Raw genomic sequence first — 12,722 nt, 5'->3', positions numbered from 1 at the left:
ACGTCGAGAGAACGAGGGGCCAGCCCCGCTTAGCACACAGCCGAATGCTGTAGAACGGAAGAGGACGGACCAATCGATGATAGAAATGCAGGGCTCTGAGAATAGATCTAAATTTGGTGTAAGCATCATAATAGGAGCGGCTTGCTGTCTGTGAGGCTGGAGTTGCTGAAAAGGGATTCCCCCCCCTTTTCACAGAATTGTGAAGGCGCTGGCATCCCGCCAGTCCCCGCTTTCACTGTCAGCAACCTTCAGGGAAGCCACGCTCGTTTGAGCTGAGGCTCGCCGAATCTGAACAATGTTATGAAGGATAAATACAAGAAAACCAATGTGGGGGATCGTGCCCTGGCTGGGAATCGAACTGGTGACCTCTTGGTTCCTGGGTCAACACTCAACCACTTGAAGCACATTGGCCGGAGGCTGTTTTCTGTTTGTTTGTTTGTTTAGTAACCATTAATTGCAATAGTGTGAGTCCACTAATGAGCTATACCAATTGGTAACTTGGAGACAGCGGTTAATTCTGTATTTGGGGTATGTGTATGGGGTTTTATGGCTTAACTGAAAGCTGAACTTGGAGCTGGCCCTTGAATACAAGAAAAATAGATTCCAAATAGAATAGCAGTTAATAATGATTTTGGAGGCCCTTGGTTTTTGCATTAAATAATTCCAACTTAGCCTTAGCTGTTTGGCTCAGTGGATAGAGCATCAGCCTGTGCCCTGAAGGGTCCCAGGTTCGATTTCTGTCAAGTGCACATGCCCAGGTTACAGGCTGATCCCCAGTGGGGGGTGTGCAGGAGGCAGTCAATTTTTCTCTCATCATTGGTGTTTCTCTCTCTCCCTCTCTCTTCCTTTCTGATATCAATAAAAATTATATTTTAAAAAATCCAATTTATGGCCGATAAAGAAGCTCTGGCATTTCTGGTTTTGTTTAAAAAGTAAACTGTATTTTTAAATTTTAAAGATGAAATCGTGGAAAGGGTGGATGACAGGAGGCTGGGAGACCCTTGAATAAACCATTGCAGTCACGGTTGTGTGAGATGTCCTACACTAGGTGCCATAAAGAGGAGTAGGGTTCAAATATTTGGGGTTAGAATTCAAACATGTGTCTGACGTTTTCAGCGTTTGTGGGTGTAACATTGCTATGTTCAGATGGGCTTGGGACTGGAGGCCTGGGAGGGAAGGTGCATATCCTTGCGCTGTGCTATGTCGGTGGGTCAGGTGAGTAAAGATGTCGGGCTAGTCTGTGGGAAACAGAGCATCTGGAACTCGGGGAACAGTGTAAGGAAGTGGTGATTGACACTGTACATCTCCGGGAAGAACCGGCGCGGGGCGGAGGGCTTCCGGTGGGTTAAGGGGCAGACAAAACGCACTAAGGTGTCCGACACCCATCACGTGCTGGGGAGCCTGGCTGCCCCCCCGGAAGGCCTGACTCCTCCTACGGGGCCTGGCATGGCCTGGGCAAGCGCTCCAAGCTGACCCTCCCAAAGCTGCACCCCCAAAGCCAGCCCTGCAAGGAGCCGGCCTACACGTGCGGTCGCGCAGTGTTGTATGCGTGTGCATGTGCAGTGCGTGAGCGTGTGCATGAGTGTGTGCATGAGCGTGTGCATGAGCGTGAGCGTGTGTATGAGTGTGTGCGTGAGCGTGTGCATGAGCGTGAGCGTGAGCGTGTGCGTGGGAGGTTGGAGGGAGGGGCGGGAAGCGCGGGAAAAGCGGTGGGCGGGCTGCGCCTGCGCAGTCGCAGGCTGTCGGTTAGGCACAGACCCGGCTGGGAGGATGGACGGATGGGTTTCGCCCGCAGATGCCTGAGGTTTCCAGCGCGGCCGGTCACCACGCGGGCGGGCCCATTCCCTGCGCAGAGCCCCCGTCCTTCAGAGGAGCCGCCCCCCGCAACTCCCTGGACACTCGCCCGCCCGAGGGTAGCGTTTTCTCCAGGCCGTCACTTCCAGGAGGAAGGCAAGACCATTGATCTCTCCAGGACCAGGCCGCGAGGGCCCTGGGTACCGGCAGCGCAACGTGAGCGTCTCCCCTCCCCCTACACCCCCTCTCCCCTTACACCCCTACCCCGTCCGCCCACCCCGGGGAGCCTGTCCCCGCCCCGGCCACCCGGAGGGCCAGGGACCGCAGAGGGGAAGGTGGTGACCCCTGAGCAAGAGTGTATTTGTGGGCTCGTGGCGCTCACTGACCTGCCAGAGCCTGGCCTCATTGCCCGTTAGAGGAATGCGGCGATCGCGCCCTGCATGCAGGGCAGTCCCAACCAGCGGAGGAGGGAAGGGTATAAAGTGCTCACAGCGCAGGGCACAGCTAGGGGCTGTGAATGGCAGCCTTGTCCCCATTGGGATTTCATGTGTGTGTTAACGGGCCAGACTCCAGAAACTTCAGTTACCCTTGTTTTCAATTCCTGAGGTTCTTTTCTTTTTCCAAATAAATGTCTTAACATCATTTACTTAAAAAACAACACATAGCCCTAACCGGTTTGGCTCGGTGGATAGAGCGTCAGCCTGCGGGCTGAAAGGTCCCAGGTTCGATTCCCGTCAAGGGCATGAACCCTGGTTGCGGGCGCATCCCCAGTAGGGGGTGTGCAGGAGGCAGCTGATCAATGTTTCTCACTCATCAATGTTTCTAACGCTCTATTCCTCTCTGTAAAAAATCAATAAAATATATATTTTTTAAAAAACACATCTGCCGAAACCGGTTTGGCTCAGTGGATAGAGCATCGGCCTGCGGACTGAAAGGTCCCAGGTTCGATTCCGGTCAAGGGCATGTACCTGAGTTGCGGGCACATCCCCAGTAGGAGATGTGCAGGAGGCAGCTGATCGATGTTTCTCTCTCATCGATGTTTCTAACTATCTCTCTCCCTTCCTCTCTGTAAAAAATCAATAAAATATATTTAAAAAAAAAATAAAAAACACATCTTAGCCCTTAGGACTGGTGGTCACCTTTATACTATGTTGCCATATGTATTTGGGTTTTTCCCCCCCTGGACTTTCTATTCTATTCCACCACTCTCTTTATCAATTTCTGTATATTACATCAATATAACTATATATATAAAAGCCTAAGCAACCAACTGACCAACCATTAGCTATGACATGTACTGACCACTAGGGGGCAGATGCTCAACGCAGGAGCTGCTGAGCTGCAGTCTCTTGGCAGCAGCAGTTCTCAGGTGATGCACCCAGAACCAGAGAGGAGGGAGCCTGATTTTGGGGTGCGTCACCCAAGAACCACCCTCTCGCAATCCAGGACCCCTCGGGGGATGTCAGAGAGCTGGTTTCAGCCAGATCCCAGCGGGCCAGACTGAGGGACCCCACCGGTGCACAAATGCCTGCACCGGGCCTCTAGTTGGTTAATAATATGGTATAGGTTTCAAGAGTATAATCCTATGATACATCATCTGTATATTGTATTGGATGCTCACCACCCTAAGTCAAATCTTCTTCCATCACCATATATTTGACCCCCTTAATCCTTCACTACCCTTACCCCCTTCCCTCTAATAATCACCATACTGTTGTCTGAGTCTCTGAGTTTTTGTTTGCTTTCCTTATTTGTTCATTTGTTGCTTTCAGTTTTATATCCCACATATGAGTGAAATCATATGATTCTTAACTTTTTCTATTTCACTTAGCATGATATTCTCAAGATCCACCCATGTTGTCAGAAATGCCAATTTTTAAGTGATGTGTGTGTGTATACATATATATGTATTTATTTACTTATCTGTTTGTTAATCCTCACCCGAGGATATTTTTTCCACTGCTTTTTAGAGAGTGGAAGGGAGGGAGAGAAGAGGGAGGAGAGAGAAAGAAAGAGACCGATTGGTTGCTTCCCTCATGTCCCAAACCGGGCTGGTGATTGAACCTGCAACCCAAGTGTGTGCCCTTGACTGGAAATTGAACCCCAAGACCCTTGGTTGCAGGGCCAATGCTCTAACCACTTAGAAACACCACCAGGCTTAGTTATATTTTTAATAGGCAGTTTTTCCCTATTACTCTTGCTTCTCCCCTCCATTCCCCCTTCTCCCTTTCTCTTTAAAAATGTCTTATAATTTTTAAGGCTAACCATTGTGTGTAGTGACTAGAACCCTTAGAACAAAGTTAAATACCAACCCACAAGTATCAGTTAGTGAACTTACTCTGGAGAGAACCATAACTAAAACCCCCAAACCATTTGTTCACTGCTTCATCCCATGTACTAACTATTCCAAGGATTAAATTCCAGTTCCTTCCATGACTGATAACTGAAGGAATATTGGGATAATTTGCAAGTAGGATCACTGCTCTTTGTCTGATACAGTACCTACTCCAGATTGAGACTGGAAGATTAAGACTGGAATGTGGTAACAATGGTTTTTTTAAGCTAAGAACTCATTGTTTTGGCAGTGTACTTCTCTCCTTTGCTTTCTGCTAGCTTATTGATAAACTTGAGGGTGGGGATGAGTTTTCTAGTCATATTAATATCCCACTTCCTAATATCATACCTGATACTAGAGACTCATAAAATTGAATTGAAATAGCTTTTAGTTATATTCTTCTTTGCCTTCTAAAGTCTTAATTTATTTACATTGTAGATGCGGAGAAAAACTTTTACAGGGTCTGAAAGTAAAGAAACAAAAGTAACACCTAAACCAGAAAATTTAGTGCCATTTGGGGATGTGGTATGTATGATTTAATCCTTAGTAAACCCATATAAGTTATTTCTTACTTTACATTAAAACTAGTTAGTGTTTATTATTTGGTAATCAAAAGTATGCATAGAAAATGGTACTTCTGATAACATACTCATTGATTTGTTTCATTTTTATGAGTCAGAATAGCATTCTAGTGATCACTGAAATTATGGAAAACATCCTGATTCAAAGAAAAAAGTGTTTTCTATATTAGGGATTCCTAAAGTCAAGTTTTATAAGAATTATCTGGAATAATTTTTAAAAACATTGCTTCTCAGGCCCCACCTAAGACCTGCTAACTTAGAATTTGAGAATGGGGCCTAGAATCAGTATTTTATTTTTAATGGGGCCTACAATTGGTATTTTTTCAGATGATTGTATTTATTGTCAGATTTAGTTACCTTTGAGCTACAGTTTGAAAATTGGCCCTTCACCTCTCTCATCCAAAAAATAATAAACTCCAGGGGGAAACAAATCAAACACATAGGCACAAACACCTAATATTTAGGCTGAGGAACAGAAAAATCTGTTTTCTGTTTTGGGTGCCACAGAGTATAGGACACGAGGATCTGTGTGCATTTAGAACTGCCAAACACTGTGGTATTCTTTTACAGTTGTCTTTTTTGTCTGAGCCTTATTAGAGTAGTTAATAGCAATGAAATAAAAGGTTCTCTTATCTCTCTTCTGTAGTTCCTATTATATATGAACTAGAGGCCCAGTGCATGAAATTTGTGCACTGGTAGGGTCCCTAGGCCTGGCCAATCAGGGCTGATCTGTAGGGTGACTGGCGGGGTGATCGGGGGATGGGAGGCCCCCTGCTGGCACCCACCTTGGCTGGCCTGGGCGTGCAGGCTGGGGGCAGCTCCTTCATTGAGCTTCTGCCCCCTGGTGGTCAGTGTGCATCATAGCAATCAGTCGTTCCACTGGTTGTTCCACCATTTGGTCTATTTGCATATAAGTTTTTTATTATATAGTATACTAATACATTTTTTTGATTAAAAAACGTGATTAATTTAATATCACCTTTTTGGGGGGTAAATAGTAAGGTTATATTAATGTATACATTTTTGTTTTTACAAAATGACCATGGTGTGCATTTATCTGTATAATTATGTAACACTTTCTTCTATCACAAAGTTGGAGAATAAGCCTTCATTGTCTGAATCTAAATTTAGAAAAGATTCTTTGAAATCACTTTTGGCCATAAACAGTTATGCATGTCATTATGTTGACATAGTGATTTCCGTAATCCATACTCTTGAATATGACTTTTACATCTTTTTTAGAACTGACATTTTGAAAACCATTCAGATCTCACTCACACTTTCTAACGTCATGGTTTGTATTTTCCTTATTTGAATTACATGTTGCTTAGACATGAAAAGGCTTCTCTTAAAGGTCCACTGGAAGTTGTTGACAGATGTTTGGCACGTAGTTGGTAGCTCCTCCCAATGCATGGTTTAGTCACGCCATTTCCTCTCTGAAAGTTCTGTGATTTGAGATATTTGGCAAGGTTTGCACATGTGTCAACAATGATAACAACATGACATCCATTACCTCTGTTTCTGATAGTCACATCCCATTTTCAGGAAAAAAAATGTGAAAAGGCTGTATCTTAAAGTTGGACACAAAGTGCTTTTGTTTTAAGGACCCAGGCAACAGTGTGGTGATGGCCGGAGGGAAGGGGGCTGGGTAGAGAGGGCAAAGTGGGGGAAATGGGGACATCTGTATAGTGTCAACAATAACAAAAAGAAACAAGAAAAAAAGTCGTTTTGTGAATAGCTTTCTGGTTGCTTTCCTGTTTTAAGTGCATGTTTGAGAGTGTTTGGGGGTGAAGACATTGAAGGTATTGACATGTTTTGGGCCACGGGTGGGTCTCAGATTCTGTAGCAACATTTGTTATTCTGCAGTCTGTGAATGGTCATTATTGTATTTTTGAGTGTTAAATCTGTTTTCTATATTATGTGGATCATTATGTTAAAGTATAAAGAGCTATTGGAACATAGGGAAGATGAAGGTAGCTACTCATGGCTTCATGATGAGATACTTGGCAGGCAGCCAGTGATTTGCATTGTATAGAATTATACAATAAAAAATTATAGCTATACTTTCCTGTTTATCCTCCTTATGTACAACCCAACTTTAACAAGTAAACAATGATTCATAGAATCACTTATGTCAATACCAGTTTAAATCTCCCCTACATTATACAATGGGCATTACCCCTCCTTTAAATTTGAAAACTTAGAACCTTTCCTTTACCATAATATTTTGTACCTATATTTCCTTAAAAAGTAGATCATAATATTTTTATTTAGGATTCCATCATTCAGATACAGTATTCTTTTTGTTGTTAATCCTCACCTAAGGACATTTTTTTCATTTATTATTAGAGAAAGTAGAAGGGAAGGGGAGAGACAGAGAGAGAGAAATACCGAAGTGAGAGAGACACATGGATGGGTTGCCTCCTGCTCATGCCCCAACAGGCACCAGGATGGAGCCTGCAACCAGGGTACATGCGACTCTTCAGTCTGTGGGTTGGTGCTGTAACCAATGAGAAGACTGGCCAGGGGAGATACAGTATTCTTTTAGTTAAATATTGGATGCTAATATCTTTTTCTGTATTGTTCTAAAGCCAGTTACATTTAAAAATACTTTTGGGCCATTTATATTGTTTCATAATGTTTAATATAATATTGCTGTTGCTTTTACTCTTTTTCTTTTTAAGCCAAATGTGGCTAAATATATTTGGCTAATCCTGCATATTACTTTCAAGTGTTCCTATACTCATTTTGTATTTAATTTTAAGGTTAAACACAAGATATAATTTTCTTCAACATTTAGAAACACTCTGTGTAAGAGAGAATGGATATTTCATAGCCCTTGACATATTATATATAGTTAATGAATGATTGTTGAATGAATAAGGTGGTTTTAGGATACTGAATAAAAAAGCTTATCTCAAGCAAGGCATATTTCTTATTATTATATGAAAGATGCTACATTTTACCACTTATTACCTAATATAAAATAAAAATGATTCAAAGAGTGATGGTTGGATTTAAGTTGGTAATGAACCATTGTTTAGTTTTGTATTCTTGTTTATTTTAGGTTTATCTTAAGCAAATCCTGCCTGTTTTTCTTCTCTGTTTCTGCTTTCTGGTGTTTTCCAATCACTAGGGATTTCTAGTGAGAAACAATATTTCAAATGAGAAAAACTAACAAAGTAGAGCTTTAAAAAATATGTAGTTTGGTGTAGAGTAAATGGAAGAAACCTTACTTTTAAAATTTATTCACTGTGTTTTTATTTTGATTGTTATAGGTTGGCTGTCTGGCTATTCATGTAAAGAACTGCAGTCATTTTATACCTAAGAGTATCCTTTCTTTTAAGAATCATGCTATGATCATATATCACTATTTCAGTTAGATATTACTACATTACAAGACACTGTAAGACTTAATGGCTTAGAATATTAACTGTGTTATTATTAATCACTCTATGTGCACTCACTGGGTGGTGCTCCTGCTTCATTATCGCAGCTGAGGCTGCAATCACCTGGCAGGGCAGAAAAGCTGGAATATGTAAAATGCCTCATTTATGTGTCTGGTGCTTTAGTGAAAATGCCTAGAAGATTGGCATTATTTTTTTCTCTATTCATTTTAATTTTATATGACATTAAAAAACTGTTTATCTTCATTACTGAAGTTGTTGGTGTCCCCTTAAATTTTGCACCCTGACTCGTGCCTTTCCTAGTCCCAGCCTGGTCAAGCCCATTGCATGTTAAAGCAGTCACTGGTCCAGGCGAGACTCAAGAGCAGAGAACAAGAAATGTCGCTCTTGGATGTGGAGAGTGACAAAAGATTTTTAGCCATCGGTAGCCCACCTCAATCACCATCTAAGTTAAAGGAAAATATATATTATGTCTTCTTGAAATATATATTACTAATTCATTTCTAAGAAGTAATTGTGCTTCTCTTAAAACGGATTTATTTATCTTGGTACCCTTAAGTAAGCTGAATACCTCTTCTTGGATTTATCATGGCATAAACCCAGTCTCATTATGAAGACTTGGTGTTTCTTTTTTATATAAGTGATTAGTGAAAAGAATTCTACAGAAAGAGATTTTCGAAGATAATTAGTTAAACGATGAAAAAATATTGTTTTAATGGAGTGCTATGAAAAGAACAAGCCAATATAGTATCAGTGAGTATGTAGTGAATTAAAGTAGAATGCTGCCTTAAATTTTGTCCTAAAATTAAAAAGAAATTACTCTCAAGTGACATATTTTTAAAATTTCTATATAATTATGCTTACCAAAAATTTTCAACTATATATTGTAAATGCTTATTCACCTTAAAATATAGAAAAATTTGCAAGGGAATTATAATGGAAATGTGACTATAAAAATAGAGAATTGATCTAAGAAAGAATCAACCTTTTCCTAGTTATATTGTACCTAACATTGATGGGCAAAAATACTATTTTAAAGGACTTTTCATTGTTTAATGTGTTCTACAATTACCTCTTTATTTATTTGATTGATTCTTAAGTTTTAGCCTGAATTGTTTAATAGATTAATTTTATCATGTGTTATTGTTTAATTACAACAAAATTTGCTTCCTAAATATGTGTTTTCAGCCGATGTACAGCATGAGAACAGTTTTTTCATTCGTATCTCTATAAACAACATTGTGAAATGTACAAAACTGTGTAGCTTGCTACCCCAAAATATACCATTTATCATTAATGAACGGAAAACTGTGATTAAGTTTGATGAAGTGAAGTATTTTTCTGTACAGGTAATGCTGACGTTTTCTTCTAGATACGAGAATGCAATTGTTTCCGATGTGCTACATTAATTATATCCTTTGGGAAGGGATAGGAAAGAAACAAAAACAGTACCCTTTAAAAAAATAAATAGGTTACTGTAAAATGCACAATTTTGGTGGTCTTTTTCCCTGAGATCTTACTGTATGGGATTTATCACACATGCATTTTTTCTCTCTCTTGCTCTTACCCTCCTATCCCCCATTGCCTACCCTGTCTTAATCCGTTTGGGCTCCTATTACAAATTACAGTAGACTGGGTGGCTTAAACAACAAACGTTTATTTCTCATCTTTCTGGAGAATGGGAAGTTCAAGATCAAGGTGATGGCAGATCTTTTGTCTAATGAGAGCCTGCTTCCTGGTTTGCAGCTGGCCCTCTGCTCATTGTTGTAGTGATGTAGCAGAGAGCAAAGAGCGATCATCCTTTTTGTGTCTCTTCTTATAAGGGCACTAATCCAGTTCATGAGGGCTCTACCCTCATGACCTAATTACATTCCAAACACCACACCTACAAATACCATCACACTGGGGGTTCAGGGTTCAACATGAATTCTGAGGAGACATTCCCTTCATAGCACACCATTTTTTCTCATCTCCCCTTTTTCTTTTTTCTTATATAAAATCTCTCCAATTATTTTTGCATGCATTAATTTCTTCAGTCTTTATAATAACCCCCTCAAATATGTATACTCTCACTAGCAAAATGAGAATATACATCTCTCATCAACAAAATGAAAACACAACTTACAAAATGGGAGAAAATATTTGCAAATCATATATCTGATAAAAGGTTAATATCCAAATATTTATAAATATATGAACTGATACAACTTAATAGAAAAAAAAACAATTAAAAAAGGACAGAGGATTTGAAGAGATATTTTTCCAAAGAAGCCATCCAAATGATCAACAGGTACTCACCTTCAGTAATTATCAGGGGAATGCAGATCAAAACCATAGTGAGATGTTGCCTTACACGTGTTAAAATGATTATGATCTAAAAGATGAGAAATTGCCAATGTTGGCAAGGATTTGGAGAAAAGGGAAACTTTGTGCATTGTTGATAAGAATGTTAATTAGTGCAGCCACTATGGAAAACCTCATTTCTCATCATTGATATTTCTCCCTCCCTCCCTCCCTCCCTCCCTCCCTCCCTCCCTCCCTTTCTCCCTCTCCCTTCTTCTCTGAAATCAATAATATATATATTTGAAAACTTTATTGTTAAAAGTATTACATATGTCTCCTTTTCCCCCCATTAACTCCCTCCAGCCAGCCCCTGCCCTCCCCACCCCAGGCCTTCAGCACCCTATTGTCTGTGAATAAAAAATATATTTTTTAAAAAAGAGTATTTACAACCTAGCCAGCGTGGCTCAGAGGTAGCTGATCAATTATTCTATCTCTTCAATGCTTCTATCTCTCTCTCCCTCTCCCTTCCTCTCTGAAATCAATAAAAGTATATTTTAAAAATTAAAAGTAGAATTATCACATGATCCAGTAATTCTACTTGTGGGTATTTATTCAGAGAAAACAAAATCACTATCTCGAAAAGATATCTTCACTCCCGTGTTCATTGCAGCATTATTTACAATAGCCAATACATTGGGGGGGGGGGGGAACCTAAGAATCCATCAAAGATGAATAGGTTTAAAATATTTTTAATAAAATATTAGTTAGTCATAAAAAAAAAAGAAATCCTACCATTTGCACCTAAATGGATGGACCTTGAGGGCATTATGCTAAGTGAAATAAGTCAGACAGAGAAAAGCAAATACTGCATGATCTCATATAAATATGAATCTTAAAAAAAACCTACCACCGCCAAAAACCCAAAACCTAACTCGTATACAGAGAACAGATTGGTGGTTGCCACAGGTGGAGTTTTGGGGTGGGCGAAATGGGTAAGGTGATCAAAAGGTACAAACTTCCAGTTATAAGATAAATATGTTCTGGGTATCTAATGTATGGCATGGTGACAATAGTTATAATACTATATTGTATATTTGAGAATTGCTAAGAGACTAGATCTTAAAAGTTCTCACCACAAGACAAAAATTCTAACTGTATGGTGATGGATGGTAACTAAACTTATTGTGATAATCATTTTGCAATATATACAAATATCAAATCATTTTTGCACACCTAAAAGTAATACAATGATGTCAGTTATAGATCACTTAAATTTTTAAACACTTAGAATCTTGGGGTAGGGAGGTATGAGATATTTTTCTAATTAGCAAGAGAGTATGGATTTTAAAGGTGACATAGTAATGGTATTACAGGTTTCAAAGTTCCAAGTTGAGACAACGATGTCCATTTTATCAAAAAGTTTTTTTTTAAAAAAAACTGAAAGGGATGTTGGATGTCTTTTGGTATTGGATATTTGGATTACCTAGATTACTTGGGTTGGGTATTGGATTACCTTTAATATTACAGTTTCAGCAGAGTGTTGAGGCTAAACTTCTGTATAGAGTTAAAAGAGAAAATGTAGCCCTGGCTGGTGTGGCTCAGTTGGTTGTAGCATTGTCTTGTAAACCGAAAGGTTGCGGGTTCCATTTGCAGCCAGGGACTATACCTAGTTTGTGGGTTCGATCCCTACTCAGGGTGCGTTTGGGAGGCAACCTATGTTCTCTCATCTCTCTCTCTTTCTCTTTTTCTCTCTTCCTTCCCCTCTCTTTAAAAATCGATCACATATCCTCAAGTAAGGATTAAAAAAAGAGAGAGAATGTAGGCATGGGTGTTTCAAAAAGACTGTAATTGACATTAGACATAAAGTAGATTCTGATTTTTGTGTGATTGGGGTATAAGTGACTCTGAGTTTGAAAAGTTATGACTAATAACATGAAAACTAATCATTAGACTATGCACATAATATAATATAGTTTATGGATGTATTTATTCAGAAGTTATATCCGAAATTCAGATTGAAAATTTAATGCTTCTTTTTATATGTATTTTCTATCAAGGTTCCCAGACGTCAGAATGATGCACGGAATAATATTTACCTGGATCTAATGCAATTTGATAATAAAGAAAATCATATTTTGTTAGGGCGTGTTCAGGTACACCTTTATGAAGTAATTCAGGTATGTATCCAAATACATTTTTACTTTGGTATTACATTGTCCAGTTGGTGTTTATTGTTAAGATTTACCTATACCTGATGAATTCCTTTTGTTTATTATCTGCCTTCAAACTCATGTGCTCAGGAAACATTATCTCCCTCTGGCT

The 12,722-nt window shown here is 39.6% G+C and overlaps 1 protein-coding gene across 1 annotated transcript in view; it reads left to right on the top strand.

Annotated features, from left to right (window-relative positions):
- Positions 1–1,200: 1,200 nt before the first annotated feature.
- Positions 1,201–12,722, top strand: part of C2CD6 (C2 calcium dependent domain containing 6) — a gene marked incomplete at its 5' end in the record, with an annotated part of 59,170 nt that continues 47,648 nt past the window's right edge. The window contains 5 exons of the mRNA XM_081095986.1: positions 1,201–1,215; positions 4,568–4,654; positions 7,989–8,040; positions 9,306–9,466; positions 12,458–12,577. Of these exons, the coding sequence (XP_080952112.1) occupies positions 1,201–1,215; positions 4,568–4,654; positions 7,989–8,040; positions 9,306–9,466; positions 12,458–12,577 (435 nt within the window). The remainder of the gene's footprint in view (positions 1,216–4,567; positions 4,655–7,988; positions 8,041–9,305; positions 9,467–12,457; positions 12,578–12,722) is intronic.

The sequence above is a fragment of the Myotis nattereri genome (genome assembly GCF_964212035.1).
Source record: "Myotis nattereri genome assembly, chromosome: 7".
Taxonomy (NCBI): Eukaryota; Metazoa; Chordata; class Mammalia; order Chiroptera; family Vespertilionidae; genus Myotis; species Myotis nattereri.
This window is presented reverse-complemented; position numbering and strand designations above follow the sequence as displayed.